This window comes from Cydia amplana, chromosome 23 (assembly GCF_948474715.1).
Source record: "Cydia amplana chromosome 23, ilCydAmpl1.1, whole genome shotgun sequence".
Lineage (NCBI taxonomy): Eukaryota > Metazoa > Arthropoda > Insecta > Lepidoptera > Tortricidae > Cydia > Cydia amplana.
The window spans coordinates 250,986-269,988 of record NC_086091.1 but is presented as its reverse complement, the minus strand read 5'-3'; the positions used below and the strand labels follow the sequence as shown (position 1 = coordinate 269,988).

At 38.9% G+C, this 19,003-nt stretch overlaps 1 protein-coding gene across 1 annotated transcript; it reads right to left on the bottom strand.

Annotated features, from left to right (window-relative positions):
* On the bottom strand, positions 1-2,115 carry LOC134658611 (uncharacterized). Its single transcript, XM_063514263.1, has one exon. The coding sequence runs from the start codon at positions 2,113-2,115 to the stop codon at positions 1-3; it is 2,115 nt and encodes a 704-aa protein (XP_063370333.1).
* Positions 2,116-19,003: the final 16,888 nt, after the last annotated feature.

Genomic DNA, 19,003 nt, shown 5'->3' with positions numbered 1-19,003 from the left:
TTATTCTTCCATGTTGTTTCGTCCCTCGTCAGCCTGGTCGGCTGTTAGGTTACGCCCCGGGGCCCGGACGGGATCTTGCCTACCTCTGGTCTTTGGAGGGTTGCACGCCTGACCCCCCATGACATGGCCCGCTGGGCGCTTTGCTTGGTGACACGCCGCGCAGAACGCCTGCTCCATGCACTCCGCCATCTTGTGCCCCGGTTTGCTACAACGGAAACACAAATTACCGCGTTCTACTGATGAAGGGCATGTTGTTCTGGTGTGCCCCGTCCCCATGCATTTATAGCACCGGAACGGTGTCGGGTCCAGAACCTGGACCACCGCATTTGACCACCCCACTGAGATTCTCCCGTCATCCGCCACTTTCTTCGCCGCCGCTACAGGACATTTCACCAGGGTTGACCCGGACCCGTTGAAAGAGGCGCGGATTGCACCCACCTTGACTTCCTCTACACTGCATCCACCTTTGGCCGCTATCACTGCTGCGACTGCATCAGGCGTTGCTGACTCGTTAAGACAAGACACGCGCAGACCAGCCATTTTTACGGGTCTGTACACCTTTGCATCCTCTCCTACGAGGGTTTCTAACTTTTCCCGCAGATTGTCAGCCGCTCTGCCGTTGTCCGCGTTGGGAACCTCAATTATTCGAGCCCCATCCGCTGTTTTGCGGATCCGCACATGGTCAATACCAAATTCAGTTAGCCTAAATGAGGTTGTGGCCTTGGTCAAAATGGAGGCATAAGTAGCCTCTGATTCCGGCTTTAAGGCCACAACTATAGCTGCCATCGGAGGAACTACAACTCCACGTTTGCGCGGTTTCGGTGCCGGTTTGGTAGCCGGCTGAGGTGCCGATGTCACCGCTTTAACGGCCTTTTTAGCCTTTTTCTTCTTGTGTGTCACTTGACTCCATGTTTCCTCCTGCGACGCATCTTGAGACAACCTTGTAGGTTGCGTGGACGGTGTTGGTGGTGCCGTCTGAAGTCGCTTCGGCCGTGGCGCTGACGCGACATTTACTGCCTTGGGTTGTGTTCCCATGGCCGGGTCCGCGCGGGTCGGCTTCTGCTTTCGTGGTTTGGGGACAGGCCGGTCTTTCGAGTCCCTCACATGGGCCGTTGGTAGGCTTTGTATTTGGGTGGCGTCTCTTGCTCCCTCCCGGTCAGCCGCCAGCGGAGGGCGCAGTATCGGTTCAGGAGGGAGACGTCGTTTCACCTCATCCAGGCGAATATTAATAATATCACCGACAGTCTTGATGAGTTCGTTTTTGAGCTCCTCTTTGAGTTCCGCTAATGACTCTTTAATAGCCAACGCATGAACAGAGTTGGCCTCTGTCTGTGGCGGCTTTTTCCTCCCTTCATTCCTTTCCGAGAAAGCTCTCCTGAGGGCTTTGGTTTCCTCTTGTAGGAGTGCAAGCTGCTCGCGCATTCTTTTGTTATCAGCGCGAAGAGCGCGCAACTCATCTCCCTCTTCCCGGTTTGCCAGTCCGTTCATCGCGTTAGCAATATCTTTGAGGGCAGTGTTTATTTTGCCCACAACCCGCCCGCTGATGTTAGACGACTTTTTTACCTCTTCACTGACCGTTTGTGTCGCTTGGCGTACAATTTTAACGACGTCCTCTCTTACATTCTCTAACCCGTCCATAATTGGGCTTCGGTCCCTATTAGGTTGCGATGCCTTCTTGTATTGCAGGCGAGCGCTCCGGCGGCCACTGGTTACTGCTGCCTCTAGGTCCGCCACGAAGTCTGTATCAATATCTGCCCGCAATAGGGACCTGGCTTTCGCCATTCCCGAGTAGTGGCCTACTGGTGTCTTCGTGTTTGAGAGGGCTACTTTTTTGGGCCCGCTATCAGGTTCCGGATCTCCAGCTTGTGGTTTCCGGGCCCTTTTACTCGCGCTCGGTCGCTCCTCCGGAAGGACGGACTCTTCCTCCTCCGATTCGGATTCGATATCAGGAAGATCAAAGCGGCCTTTATAAGGGGCTCTTTCACCCGGCTTGTTTCCGAGGAGCACCCTTTCTGCCTCAATCCTATTGACCGGCTCCGGCAGGCTCTGAGAAGAGCCGTTTGTGTTTAGGCCCTGAGAAGGGCCGTTTGAAAGGTTTTCAAGTAAATTTTCCATAAGATTCCCACGAGTAGGGTGACTTTTGCTGCACAGTGATCAGAGAACCCCAGTAATCAAAGTGCCCCTTATACGCTGCAGGGTCGGGCGGTACTGCAGGTTGGTGCATTAGTGGCTGATGAGCACCCCAGCCACTCCGGAGCTCCGGAGCACCCCGATACCATGTACCTCAGTACCGGGGGTTGTGGTTTTTTAGTGTGGTTTTCTCCACTTGGGCCGGCCGGTAAAGGCAAGCCCCCTGGCTCCTGAAGGAGTAACAGGTTGACCGACGGTGACTTAAGTCTGCCCCACTACGCCTAACACTAGGAGTAGTAGGGCCCGTCGCCCCTCCTCATTGCACGCACCATCGCCCTCCAGTCCAGCACACTTCCCGTACTCCATAACGCCCCAATGGAGGTCTTTGGGATAGGGTGTTGGAACTCGAGCTGACGGGGGGTGGCGTAATCCCCCGTGTGCAGGTTTGCTCCTGTACCGTCCTTCCCCCCAAGCCTGCCCGGTATGGGTGGCCCTATCCGGTGTAGCCTCAGGGATCAGCAGGACATCTAGGACAAATCGTCCATTTCCCTCTTCCGGGTGGCATCTGAGGTGTGTCCTCTGTTTCATCAGAGGAGCCTAGAGCAATACCCTCTCAATCTCTATTTTCCCTTACCCCCCCCCCCCCCGTGTCGAGTTATTAGCAGCACCAGTAAGTGATCCCCCGTGGAAGATCCCTTACCGTTGCCCCCAGGGTGCACCAGCCAGGACCCTACCCTTTCCTGCGGATCCGCGAGAATTCAAAGGAATTGGTAAAGCACTGACCCTCGTGGAGGTTACCCGACCTAGCACCCCATAGGTACTTACCCTAAAAATTGTGTATTACCCACACAATTTTTTATTATTATATGTGGCAATCGAGCAGACGATACGCCTACTGGTAAGCAATCACCGTCGCCCATGGACACCTGCAACCGGGCTGCAACACCAGAATGGTTGCAAATTCGGTACGCTCTTGTCTTGAAAATTTGAAGGTCGTATCGGTCCTGAAATACGGCGGGCGACATTAATAAATTGTTTTATATTAATTACACCATAATATTAGGTCCCAAAATTAGGTGACTAGGTTAATTATACTAATAATCAAGATTAGGTAATATGATTACAAGACATGACCTTTATTTTGAATGGAACATGTATGTGATTGTTGTTGTCGGGGCTGAGGGCTCTGTCGGCACGGCTGATTGACGCCACGGGAGACCCCAGGGCTGGCGCGTATTTCTCGCAACGAATCGCCCTGGCGGTTCAGCGAGGAAACGCTGCCAGCGTAATGGGCACCATGCCACAGGCGGACCTGCTGGACGGGGTATTCTTTTTATGATTAGGTTTTTATTTTATAGGTAAGTTTATTTTATTTAAGTATTAATTTTAATTTGTTTGTAGTTTTAGTTTATTTTAATAAGATAGTTTATATTTAATATGTTATTTAAGCTTTAGTTGTAATTTAATTTGTAATTTGTATCTTTTTTTTTCTGTTTCTTAGCATGAAATAAATAACATCATACAATAAATATATTTAACCTAATAAACCATAGTGATATATTTAACCTAATAAACCAGACGTAACATAATTATACTCTCTTAATAGCTCCTAATTGACATCTTGGCTGATATTTTGACGTCACGTCTTTTCCATTTTCTTATCTGTAGACGTTAATTACAAGATAATTGGGTTTGTCAATATTACATTAATATCTGAACGAACGTCAACGTACAGCAAATTCAATTTGTTTAAGAAATTTCGTCTTGATTTTTTATCTAAGGGAAAAAAATACAAGTTGGTGTAGGTAACATTTAAAACTTGATATCGATATCCTCAAAAAAGGTGTTTTTTTAGAGCCCTGAAATGTATCTTTGGTACCTACCTTTAGTGCTTATAAGCATCAAAAGTATAGTATGTACTAGCGACCCGCCCCGGCTTCGCACGGGTTAACAAATTATACACAAACCTTCCTCGAGAATCACTCTATCGATAGGTGAAACGCATGAAAATCTGTTCAGTTGTTTTTGAGTTTATCGCGAACATATAAACACACAAACATGCAGACGCGGCGGGGGACTTTGTTTTATAATAAAAAGTGATTGATAGTGATTTAAATAGTGAATATTTGACGACATAGTATAGTTCGATATAGTATTATGTTGTCATTAGTATTAGGTTGAGACAATAATGGGGCCATGTAGCCGCAGGTTGGTGGATTGACGCGTGACCAGAGGGCTGGGTCATATCTAGCACAGCGGCAGCGGATCAGCATTGCCATACAACGTGGCAATGCTACCAGCCTTCTGGGCACGCTGCCAATGGACGGCGATTTGGGCCAATTTTTTATCTATAGTTTATTTTTATGCTTAGTTTTTAAGCTTAGTTTTTAATTCTAGCTTTTATATAGTATTTAATATACGCGATTTTAAGATATATATATAAGACTTTCCCTTAAATTACAAGAAGAAATCGAATAAAGACTATACATTTGTATGTAAACATAAACATTACGTAGATTAAGTCAAAATATTTCTCCGTCTACACGTCACGTCCCATTTGTTCTCAATGACTTCACAATGAGACGAGCCACAAAAAGCAAGGCTGCCTGGAAGGTTGTATGTAGCTACTTACCGCTATGCTGTCCGTAAGATCATCGTACGGACATGACAGGTAAAGACAGTTTTAACTATTGAGGTAATACCTATCCTGGTTTATAGCTTAGGATACCCTTAGGACATCATGATATTGTTAATAAGTTCATGCTGCTTAACTATAGCGTTCTTGTTAAATATTTTTCTGTTATTATTCTTTCATTTCGCCTAAGTGAAACTCCAGTGTTACCTACATACATATAACACTTTAAACTCTCATGTTCTGTACACATATTTAATTACACAATCGGGTCTACCGCGATATAGTTTCATTGTTTTTCCCTAAATGTAATTAGATATGTCCAGTATGTCCACAGTGTTACACGCTCGTTGCCGACCCTTCGAAACCTGTACTTACTAATTTTTTGAAGTACTCATACAGTATTAAATACTATAAGTAATCTCTTATGAAAAACTCAAAGTTAATTCCACAACCGGAGCGGTGACAAAAGACAAGAATAGATTAGTTCTTATATTGATATTTATTTGGTTACTCATAAATATCAATTCAAAATATGACAATACGAGTATATTACGGTGCACAACGACTTTTGAAACCGACCGTCAAGGCCAGTGATGTCGCTACAACGTACCTAACGGCAAAGAAAGATGCTAATGTAATGAGTAAATAATGGCCCTATTGAGGCCATTATAGGGCCATTATTTGAGGTAGAATGACAGTTTTAGCTGACCTTTTATAGGCCTTATACAGTTGCAGTAAGGTTCAGTTAAGGTCAATCAGTATCTACGTTTCTGTGATGACGCTGTGCCAGTTTAGGTTGAGTGATATTGCGTATGTTGGGTGCTGAAATTGACAGTTTTCTGTACAATTTGATGTAGTGAGGTAAATGGATTGCTTGGCAAATATTTAGAAGTACTTATTTAGATTTTCGTTTACCTGCAATAATAATATAGATATGATGATGACACCTAAGTTTTCTATGTCATTGATAGATTTTGAAGAAGGTAATATATGTTGGTGTTATCATAGGTAAGCACTAATAATTATGTGACACGACAAGTACCTACTGTGATAAAATGAAATAATTGTATTGTTTTCAAGTTTCTGAGGCAAACAGCTAAAATCGAAATAATGCTGATTACACGTAGGTAATTTGATTACATAAAGACTTATAAAATCCAGTAGATATTTGATAATAAGCAAATTAAAAATCTTTGACACTAGTGAAAAACTTTATTAAAAAACTTGTATCGTTTCTCATTATCACTGATGGCACTGAAAGAAAGATGGTACCGACATTTTTTTAGAATATTTATCTCTTGAGAATTCTGCATTTTCCTGTTGTAAAGAAATGTTAATCTACATTTTTGTAAACAACACGGCATGACTCACACTCCGGCCTATAAACTTTCTACATACAAAAACATGATCATAATTCGCGCCCTTTCTATGTGAAAGGAGGAAAATAGAACTAATGCATTTGTATCACATAATTTAATATTATAAGGCATAATATTTATCTCAAGCGTGTGGTTTAAAGTTTCGCGTTTCGCGTTAAATGTAGCTAATTTTGAGGATTTAAAGTATAGTTTATAATATGACCTATCTCTTTACTTTAATACTACTAAATAAGCTTCAAGAAATAAAACTTTCAACCAATCCGTAGCCGACGATTTATAACTTTTTAATTTTATTTATATTTTACATTCTAACAAAACGAACGCTGAAGTGTAATCCCATTGATTGGGATAATACAATGCAGTAACAAAACTACTATTACATTTTTTAGAACATAAAACGCTAATGTACCATCCTCCACATTTTTAATTGACATATAGTGAACCTTGTTGTAATGACATAAGGCGTACAAATGGTCAATAGAGTTGTTACGTCAATCTCATTGTACAGAACCAAGCCCAGGACACTCCCTATGACCAAATTAAACGCTTCACTGATCTTAAACTGAATTCACATCAACTGATCTACAGACACTAACCTATATGCATGCAAAAATAGTAAGTAAAGTAAGGGTATGTAGATCTAACTTCCCTTATTCTTCATGTCAACAGCACAAAACAATTATCCGTAGAACCGGGCCATTTCAATAAACACTCCGACATTTCTTGAGAGCTTTTTCAAGTCTATTCTAAAAATAAGTCGAATCAAACGCTGAATAAAACAATAGTCGTCAATTGAATGGTAAGAATGAACGTTTTACAATTGATGTTTTTTTTTGTTGGTATATATACCTACCTAACATTAATAGCTTTATAATTTGTGCTGTTCTTTAGATTTCTTTTCTCACTTTTATTCATTGATCAATCCTTATGTTTTTGTTAGGTACTTAATATTAGACTACTTAATGCTTTGGCCACTTATTTTGTTGTTATGGTTTCTTGGATATTTGAGCTACCTATTAGTTAGTTTTAGTTTTTATCATTATTCATTAGTCATAAAACTGAAATCGTTAACTTATCAGGATTTTCGTAAGGCTATCCTATAGATAGGTTAGGAAAATGAAAATGCGGGCAAACAAACATTATGACTTAAAACTTTTTGGGAAACAATAGAGACCCGTCTTCATACCCATCGAGTTTGAAGAATACTATAAATGACATCATTTAAATGTCATTCTAATATCAGTGGACGTTCGAATTGACCTATTTGCTAAGCTCAGCTAAGCACGAAGATTAAGTGGGTCAAGCTAAGGTCATAAGCCATGGTGCGTGGTTAAGTCCAAATGGCATACGCTCAATTTCAAGTTCCCTTTTGAGTTGAGGACTGCGTAATCGCGTTGTAAGCAAAGTAGCAAGTTAACTGACTTGTCGTAAATCTTATTCCAATGACAAAAGGTCTATATTTGGTCAGTTTAGATTTGTTGTTAGTACTTGAAGATGAATGGAAGGAATGTAATGGCTGTTGTGAGTACGTGCTTGACCGTTTTGCGTACAATTTACGGTATGAAGGATTTAAATAACAATTTAAAACGTAAGAGGCTATTGTTTATTACAATGCAAAGAAAAAAAAACATTATGAGTTTTTAGCAACCAAGTCTTCTCATAAATCTTTACACCCCTATTCTTAGAGAAGTTAGATGGCATGTTTAGATGTTTTTGAGTACCTCGGCCTCTCAGATATATCTGATGGCGACTATTCTGGGGGCTTAGCCAAGATGAAAAATGTACAGTAAAGTCACGTGACAATTTCCATACATTACCTACATATTTAAATTTGGATTTTCTATCAAAGTTTGTCACCTTGGCTAGGCCCCCTAGTCAGTGACCAATACAACGCGTACCTGCCTGATTTATAATGATGAGTCATTTTAGCCAATTGTCGCTTCACTCGCTTCCCAAAGACGGGTCATAGTCCAACCCATGGTCTAATAAAACATGGTCTTCTCTTCCCAGAGTGTCACTTGCCTACGTCACAATAACATTGCCACTTTATTTCAACATAACATGTTACATGGGTACATTATATCTATGGTTAATAAGTTAAAATATTTCTTTATAATTGTGTAATTTTCATATATATGTATTTTATCTTAAATTTTACAATAACACGTCATTTTTAATTATTCGTTAGCAATATCGTCCGATTCACGAAAGAAATTTCAGACGTTCGGGTAATTCTGTTTACACTACTGGCAACACAGGATAGCGCTGTCACATTTGACAATCCGCCATTTTGTTCCTGACCGTCATCCGTGTTAATTGTTATTTCCTTCTCGCTCAGTGTCAGCAGTCGCAGTGTTTTCCAAACTTTTCACGTCGTAAGCTTGGTAATTAATGTTTTGTTACGAAAATGGTTGGCTGCTCTATTCGGAACTGTAAGAGTAGGAGTGAAAAGTGCAGTACAGATTTGTTTTATTTTACTATGTTTCTACATGAATAACTTAAAATTAATGCCGTTAAAATAATTTTCACCGTTGGTTAAAATTCTCCCACATTTTAAAGTAAACAGCATGATGACGTAGGCAAGTGACAGTTAGGTCATTCGCGAATCTCGGAAGAGAGTACCAGGCTGAGTATATTATTATACCATGGTCCAACCAATGACAATCATTTTGAAGTACTTGTACTTACTTAGGTATTATATTAGGTATTAGGAAATATCTCGTAAAGTAGTAGTAGGTAATGTGTAATGAACACTCGTGGATGTCAGCTGCCGCTCCGTTGAAGGATTGAAAAACGGCAGCCACTCAAACATGTACAAAAATTGTCATCGCAACCGGATTGTCAGGTGGTAAGTGGTTTAGGCGCGGAGCTAAGACCAAGTTTTGTGTAGGTAACTATTTCAGTGTCACTGCTTGTATGTAGTGTTATGTGATCATCGCTCCCACATACTGCAACTATATATATAAATATACATATAGGTATATACCTACGGTGTGTATATACACACAATAGTTATCAACGCATACGTACGTGCTTTTTGCAGAAACACGTATCATGACCGCATTTAAGTTTGCCGCTTACAACAACCTTCAGTAATTTGATTTTGAACTCAATGCTGTTGATTATAGAATGTACATTTGTATGGATGGATTGGAATGGTGGAGATGCTGGGATCCTCTGGTTTTACTAGGTTTTTGCTCCATTGTTAAAGGAGTCGCGACAATTAGAAACTGTAAAGTTTCTAATTATAGTATAACGACTGTGTTCTTAAGCGGCGTCAACAGTAGTACACCGTATGGTTAGATAACCATACGGTGTACTACTGTTGACCCCGCCACTGTCGCACGTAGATACGTGTGACAGTGGCTAGGCGTCATACAAAACTGAAGGCACGCCGTAGATGTAATGGGACATTATCTATGAAAAGGGACCTTATAGTCGATGGCGCTTACGCCGCACAGCGTCGCGCGGCATTGTATTTATATCGGAGCATCGTTAATAATGGCGTAGGCGCCATCGACAATAAGGTCCCTTTTCATAGATAGCGTCACAAATGAATTTTATCAAACGTATATGGAGAAAAGCCTCAAAATTCCTCCTCTCCTAATCCTTTCTCGACTCCTATAATAGAGTGAGAGTCAAGTTCTGTGAACGTCTTATTATTATATTACGTCTTATTAATTCAAGGTAGGTAACTTTTGTGGGTACCTAATGATTAACGTCTTAACCTCCTGAGACCCAGAAGCATTTGTTTTAGTTTTGAATTCGGAACCCTTAGTTACTTAATGAAAGTTCAAAATATTTTTTGTTATATGTACAAAAATTTGTACGCATCAGGGTCTTAGGAGGTTAAGTTTAGTACAGTTTAGGCTCCTCTCCCCTAGTTTGGAAAAGGTGTGTATAATCATCTTTAAGATCAGGCACATTCAGTTAACCAAGCTCTGTCATCAAATAAATAGATTATGATCAAGATTTTTTATTAAAAAAACCGGCCAAGTGCGAGTCGGACTCGCGCACGGAGGATTCCGCACCATCAACAAAAAATAGAGCAAAACAAGCAAAAAAACGGTCACCCATCCAAGTACTGACCCCGCCCGACGTTGCTTAACTTCGGTCAAAAATCACGTTTGTTGTATGGGAGCCCCACTTAAATCTTTATTTTATTCTGTTTTTAGTATTTGTTGTTATAGCGGCAACAGAAATACATCATCTGTGAAAATTTCAACTGTCTAGCTATCACGGTTCGCGAGATACAGCCTGGTGACAGACGGACGGACGGACGGACGGACAGCGGAGTCTTAGTAATAGGGTCCCGTTTTTACCCTTTGGGTGCGGAACCCTAAAAATACAATATGCGCGTGGGAATTGTGGGAAACTATACGGATATACCTACTTAAAAGCTAACAACAATAATGCTCCAATGTCCTTAAATTGAGGGTAAAGGACATTTTTTGTTTCTTTTGGTCAATAGGTAGATAATATCTACCCATAATACATATTATATCTTTTGTAACACTACAAATAGTTGACTTGGTACCTCAACCAATGATAACCATAAAATAACAACGATTATATATAGTACAATTAGCGACCCGTTGCGTAGTTTTAAAGATCTAAACACACAGACAGACAGACAGCGGGAAGCGACTTTGTTTTATACTATGTAGTGATGAATCGCTCTATCTATTAAAAAAAACCGCATCAAAATCCGTTGCGTAGTTTTAAAGATCTAAACATACAGACAGACCGCGGGAAGCGACTTTGTTTTATACTATGTAGTGATGACAAAAGATTCGCTCCTAAAACGAAAAATAATAGAAACAGACCAAATTGACCATATAATTGAACGTGAAGAATATGTAGGTAACAACAATACAAAACTCTTTAAAAACGACCATTAGAATGCGGTCAAGCCGGTTTCCCTTCCATAAAATTTCCTATCGCATGGTTTATCTTTGGGAAAACTTTGTTACGAAATGTTTCCGTTGTGGTTATGTCATCCTAGTACCTTTAAATGGACCTTACGTATTAGTAATAAGAACTACATAATCTACTTTGAAGCTAAAAGTTCTGATGATGATGATCTGGTTCCTTATGACAGTTTATTTTTCTAGTAGCTGGCACGTAAAAATTTTATACAAATTTTTTTGGAAGATTAGTTTAGTTTTTTGGAAATATAACATGTAAATATGGCAAACATATATTTCTTATTTTTTTTTTATATTAAGCCTAAACAAAAGAGACTTGAGAGAACTGTGAAGAAAAGGGACCATCATTTGATGCTTTAGCTTTAGCGTATAAAATTTCGGAAAAAAGGTTGCTCGAGAGGAGACCGAGCTTTGCTCGGAAAACATATAAATTTCATCGAAATCGTCAGAGCCGTTTCCGAGATCCCCGAAATATATAAATACCAAGAATTGCTCGTTTAAAGGTACGTATAAGATATCAGTCTCAAAAAACATTTTTATTACAGGATATTTATGCTAAAAGATCAACAAACATGTCTAAAATTATGTGTGTTGAATCCTTGGTGCAAATATGTAGTATGTAAGCTTTATACTTTACATATCACCTACATGAATTTTGAAATAAATGCATGTGAAGGAAATTCAACTTTATTTAGGTGTTCATAAAATTCTTATTCACTTGTCGGGCAATTTACGATACAACTTCGTTATGCAAGACGCTTGTATATGCAATGCTTGTATAGTCACTATATAAATACTATATTTAGAGGCAAAAGTCTGCATGAAGATGTATACTAACTGACCTGTTTTGATTGCTTTGAAGTGTACCTATAGTATAGTAGAATGTATTATTGACGCTGGAATATAATCTCATCATCGAGATTGACCTTTTCGTCCTTTAGGAATGATTTATCTTTCAAAGTATAATTAATCAAATAAATAACAATATGTTTACATCTAGGCAAATAAACGCTCATTTAGTGCATTTTATAAGTTAGGTTTACTAGATTGAGTTTCTGAATTCTACAATAGTCTGACTAAGTTAACTCTGCACCAAAAGTACCTGTATGATTTGCCCAAGACACCTTTGTGTCGTCTCCTAAGGTTCGATGCCTTCATCAAAAACATCAAAATAACAATAGATGCTAATGTTTATCCATTTTCAACCTCATCTAATACTAGTTAAAGTTCTATTTCAAGGTTCGCACGGACCGGATACGACGTTACGGAAGTTCCTGATTAAGAGTCAAGTCATTAATTGTTAATTAGTATCGTCATTAAAGAGTCATTAGCAGCCAATGACTGTGTAGCCGGTCTGGCTTTTTAACAGTTTTACTATCACAGTGTTAAATACCAGAAGGGCTGTGATGGCCGGCTCATTATCATCTGTCACCATGCCTGTCACGTTCTAACAAGTATGTAAGTGCGAAAGTGATGCATGACATGACAGGTGAAAAAAGCGGCCAAGTGCGAGTCGGACTCGCCCATGAAGGGTTCCGTATTTAGGCGATTTATGACGTATTAAAAAAAAACTACTTGCTAGATCTCGTTCAAACCAATTTTCGGTGGAAGTTTACATGGTAATGTACATCATACATTTTTTTTAGTTTTATCATTCTCTTATTTTAGAAGTTAGGGGGGGAGGACACACATTTTACCACTTTGGAAGTGTCTCTCGCGCAAACTATTCAGTTTAGAAAAAAATGATATTAGGAACCTCAATATCATTTTTGAAGACCTATCCATAGATACCCCACATGTATGGGTTTGATGAAAAAAAAATTTTTGAGTTTCAGTTCGAAGTATGGGGAACCCCAAAAATTAATTGTTTTTTTTCTATTTTTGTGTGAAAATCTTAATGCGGTTCACAGAATACATCTACTTACCAAGTTTCAACAGTATAGTTCTTATAGTTTCGGAGAAAAGTGGCTGTGACATACGGACGGACAGACAGACGGACAGACAGACGGACAGACAGACGGACAGACAGACAGACATGACGAATCTATAAGGGTTCCGTTTTTTGCCATTTGGCTACGGAACCCTAAAAAACACGACCATGATACCGCTGCAGCATGTGTAAGTGGTTCCAGTTATATTTGGTTAATCCGGCAACTTGAATCACTAAATCAAGAAGGGGCGAAGCGAATGCATAATTATTGTAGTTAAAATATTGAAATTTTACACGTTTCAAGGCATGACAAAATTCGCGCGTAATTATGTAGGTACTACATAAATACTAGAATAAATGATACCCATTTGCTATACCATAACTTACCTTATTTACACGAAATACCTAAATATGTATACGAAATACGAATATAGGGATAAATACATACAGAGGGCCTACCGCTAACCACGTTCGAAGTGTTGCCTCTCTGTCGTACTTGTACATTTATAGGTAAGTGTGACAGAGAGGCAAGACGTGGAACGTGGTTCGCGGTAGGCCCTCAGGGAGGAACGTCACGAAAGACCTTCCCGGAAATATTGCATCGTTTAAGTAACATAAAAAATATATTAGTAGGGTTTGCACGACGGATCTGAAATGTATGGGAAGATCCGCGGATCCGGATCCAGATCCGGATAATTTCATACGTTTCGGATCCGGATTGTAAACCCTATTAGTAAGGGCCAGAATCATGAATTAAATAAAAAGCGGCCAAGTGCGAGTCGGACTCGCCCATGAAGGGTTTCGTATTTAGGGGATTTATGACGTATTAAAAAAAAACTACTTATTAGATCTCGTTCAAACCAATTTTCGGTGGAAGTTTGCATGGTAATGTACATCATATATTTTTTTTAGTTTTATCATTCTCTTATTTTAGAAGTTACAGGAGGGGGGGGGGGGGGGGGGGGCGACACACATTTTACCACTTTGGAAGTGTCTCTCGCGCAAACTGTTCAGTTTAGAAAAAAATGATATTAGTAACCTCAATATCATTTTTGAAGATCTATCCATAGATACCCCACACATTTTGAGTTTCAGTTCTAAGTATGGGGAACCCCCAAAATTTAAAGTTTTTTTTTCTATTTTTGTGTGAAAATCTTAATGCGGTTCACAGAATACATCTACTTATCAAGTTTCAACAGTAAGTTCTTTTAGTTTCGGAAAAAAGTGGCTGTGACATACGGACGGACAGACGGACAGACGGACAGACAGACAGACAGACAGACAGACATGACGAATCCATAATGATTCCGTTTTTTGCCATTTGGCTACAGAACCCTAAAAATGAAAATAAGGAATTCACCAATTTTATTATATAAAATTGCACGTGACAAATTCCAATATGAATGAAATAAATGAACGTTTGTAAAACAAATGTAACACGTTTCATATTTTTTTTTGCTTACTTGATTTACTTAATGGAATTTACACTGAATGGCGAATAAAAACCGAAGTAGCAACAAAATATTCGCTTATTTAACGTTTTACAAATTGTAAACTGATGTCTATTGAACTAGCATGCATGTTATGCTGTGGCCTGTGTCGTTATATTGGTAGATAGACGCTTGCACAGAATTATTACTTACGTAAATATGGACCTACTAATAAATAAACATAATATAATGGTATCTAAATGGAATTTCACGACCTTGATTATTCAATCGTCTAGACTACGGAGAATGTATGTATGTCATCATTAAGAATTGGCTAACAACCTTCACTACATTTGTAGAAATACTAGAAATTGGCACACATTTCGATATCTACCAATCAGCTGTATTATATTATATGAAATACATTTTATATAGGTACAAATTATGTAGATAGAATATAAATTGGTTCAATTCAATTTCTTAGATCTTATATGTATGTACATAGAAATTATTAGAGTTAAATTAAGAGAAGTCTGACACGATTTTGATAGCACACGCAGTGCAAGTGTTATTTACCTATAAGGTAAACGTACTGGTGCTCGACGCGGCCGCAGTACCTACATGTCATCTTGAAACTTAAGTCATTGTCAATAGAGGTGACAGCAGGGTGCCATCTATTGGGCATTAGCATGTCGAGCAACTAGTATACCTTAGTTCATCATTTCATAGAAATTTGACGTTTTGAAATAACACTTGCACTCGCTATCAAAATCATTGCAGACTTATCTTGGTCTAACTCTACAATTGGTCAAGATAATTTATGAGTAAGTGTACTTACTTAATGTTTGGAGTTTTCAAAGCACCGCACTAAAATGATTAAATGTAATTTTTCTGATTCGCTATTGATTCAGGCAGACAGACAGACACGAGCTACTTTCGCATTTATAATATTAATAGGGATCACTTACTTTAAAACATCAGCCCTTCAAAAAAGTTCGAAACCCACCATGGCTCCAATTTTTTTCTATGGCGCGCAGCCTAGTTCCAAAGTTCAACCTAACATTCAAAAGGTTGCCCAACCAGAAATGTTTTAAAAAGTAAAAGGGCCCGAGTATTGGGCAACCGTGAGTACCGTGACGTAAGTATGAGCAAATCGGGCGTGGGTGCCGCACCATTGTGTTGTGAATTTATAGATTTCCTTCCGATAGATGGAGCAATATGAAATTATAGCCTTTTTAAATTATATTTACGAGTAGCGTGGTGTGCCCAATCCATTTCTTTTAAATTACATTTCCGTATCTAATACCTTTAAACGAGCAATTCTTGTTTATTTATTTATAAGTATATATATTTCGGGGATCTCGGAAACGGCTCTAACGATTTCGATGAAATTTGCTATATGGGGGTTTTCGGGGTCGAAAAATCGATCTAGCTAGGTCTTATCTCTAGAAAAACGCGCATTTTCGAGTTTTTATATGTTTTCCGAGCGAAGCTCGGTCACCCAGATATTAATAATAATTTGAGGCATTCTAACTCTCAAAATAAATAAATACAAAACCATATCTAGCTCAATCCGTACCTATTTAGCTCTATCCACTGTAAGTAAGGACTAAACTATAGTCATCTTATGTAGCTTTCATAACATTCAGGAATTCAGGTTTGTCGTTAAAATCGTAGATAGACATGCAGTCTTTGTTTAGGATTTGAGGACAACCTCATTGGGAAACGCATTGGGAAACTGTTAAGATAGCTGTAAGATTTATTAAATAAATAAAATAAAAAAAACCCGGTCCATTTTTTTAAACTCATTAAAACTTAACTTATTGAGTGAACTAACATAGCTTTTGCGCGCAAAACTTCATTTTTTTGCTGATGATATCCTGAATGTGTTGATCTAATCAGGGGGTAGGCCGCCTCTAGGGCCAAGATGACAAATGTACATCGACATGGTACTCGGCTAGGCCTCTTGGTGGTTATGATTTTAAATGCTCCATCTAATGGGGGACCCCGCTGCATTGTGTATTCAAGGCGAACGTGCGTTTGTATTCGTAGCATCGTGTTGTACTTGTTTATTCACTTTTCCTGTGTGGGAGAGAGATGCATTCCATGTCAGCTACAAGTGGAAAGTGTGGAAGTACCTTTTGTTAGATTGTTATGGTACAGTCCGCATAAAAAGTAAGGAATTTGTATGACCAAATATAAAATGAGGGAACTTCTTCGTTGCTCTCTACTTTTTTGGATGTATTATTTAATCAAAATTATTTAAATGAAGTTTTCATTACTTAGATAAAAAAAATGAAAAAATTGAAAGAAAAATAAAACTCTTACTTTCGCTGACATTTCTCAATAAAATACGTTAGTACAGTTTGTTTAAGCAGTTACACAATATTAAGTTTAGCTTGTACAGGTGTTGTATTATGTATGTACACTCTGAAAATATGTGTGTAATCACTTATATCGTATGTTTGATCAGATGGTGCTTATTATTATTGGAAATGAGGGTAACAAATACGAGAGAATTCACTTTCGTTTTGTTTAGAAATGGAATTTGTGTTGTTTAAGAAACAGACTATACATGTATAGAAGCAAAGCGCTCCCAGCCGTTCCGTGCAAAGGTGCCCATGATGCTAGCAGCATTTCAAATATGTATTATTATGACGAACATTGCACCAGGGACGACTCAAAAACATAAACAATAATATTATTGATTTAAACTAACACGATTCTCACTCATACTTTTATAACTAACACGGGACTTAATCGCGTAAGACTTGCGTTTATTTATAAATAAACAATAACAATAATAAAAATATATATACATATACATATATAAATTTAAACGTACCTATTTTTATTTAGAAATAAAATTAGGGCAAAAATCTATTTCCTAAATTATTTATTTTTAAAATTAAGCTCAACCAAAAGAGACAAGGTAGGTGTCATAGGGACCATCATACGACGCGAGAGGTATAGGATAAATGCTACCATAACATAACATGACGAATTTTAAACTCCAGGGGCCCGTTTCTCAAAAGCTTGTAACTTGTAATACAAGTGGAAGTCCCTTTAACAAAAGATGTCAAACAGTGACATCCGCTTGTATTACAAGTAACTTTTGAGAAACGGGCCCCAGAACAATAAATAAAAGTGGGTCAAAGTAACATTGTGAGAAGTCACGAATAGATATTTGTTGTGGTCCCAAAATGGCGATTATATAAGTTGCTAAGTAAAGGGCCTCTACATCGGTTGCGTAAATGTTTTTGATAGCTATATGTTATCTCGCTCTTTTAAATAGAGATGAGGTGAGAAAAGATGTCGGTTGCGTAAGAAATGTTTTTGGTAGCGATGTGTTTGTCTCACTCTATAGAAATGAAATGATTTATAGAAATGAAGTGAGTGAAAAGTTGCTGAGGTTGAGAAAGCTTGGGAAAAGTGTTATTTTGCAAGTTGTTTCGACTTTTCTTTGTTCCTATCGGTTTTTTACGCAATATTAGGGTCATACACATTGTTCTGTATGATTAACTAGTTCGCGTCATTCAACAAAAAATATATTTTTTAAACTGCACCCTTATTATATGCGGGATACATTTATTGGAGTCCTAAAATCCAATCAAAACAAAGTGATTCCTATATTGTACTTGGGTAGTTAACTTTTAATGTTTTTTTCTACTGAAGTGACCTTTTTCTGAAATAAATACTTAACCCAATAACGGTGGCAATAAGTGTAAGGTCTGCCTGACCTTAAAATATTATTGAGCTTTAACCAGGTTACATATACAGCCTTGGCTTAGGTTTTTCTAAATTTCAACCCTTAAGAGAGCGTGAATCCTTTTTTAGGGTTCCGTGCCGAAAGGGTAAAAAACGGGACTCTATTACTAAGACTTCGCTGTCCGTCCGTCCGTCTATCACCAGGCTGTATCTCATGAACCGCGATAGCTAGACAGTTGAAATTTTCACAAATGATGTATCTCTGTTGCCGCTATAACAACAAATACTAAAAATAAAATAAAATAAATATTTAAGGGGGGCTCAAACACGATTTTTTTGCTCTATTTTTTGTTGATGGTGCGGAACCCTCCGTGCGCGAGTCCGACTCGCACTTGGCCGGTTTTTTTAAACCTATCTTTTCATTTAACTCTTCGCCGACAATAAGAGACATACAATAAGAGCACTGCAAATCCAGTCAATCCCACTTGAGCCTAATTACATTTGCCTCTTAAAGAGGAAGCGCCGGCGACTCATCGCATAATTGCCACGGCAGTTAACACTGTTGCTCAATTACTCTTTATAATGCGGGTAAGGCTATGGCCATGAGCGACGCGAGTAGCGGATAAGATGGCGGCCGTGGAAGATACATTTAATTACCGGGGCAGTTAACACCGCCGTTACTCGATCAATTACTCTTTATAAAGTACAAGTAGAAGATGCAATGGTGACAAGCGGCATTGATAGCGGATAGAATACAGAGGTGGAGCGGCGGTGTCAGCTCTGGTGACTTAGGCTGCCTGTCCACTGAAGCGGAGCGAAACAGCGGAGCGGTCAGCGAGGTAAAAATATACCACTAGAATTGC

Bases quoted from the DNA above. Each gene is read 5' to 3' on its own strand.
- LOC134658611 (XM_063514263.1), bottom strand. From the start codon at position 2,115: ATGGAAAATTTACTTGAAAACCTTTCAAACGGCCCTTCTCAGGGCCTA.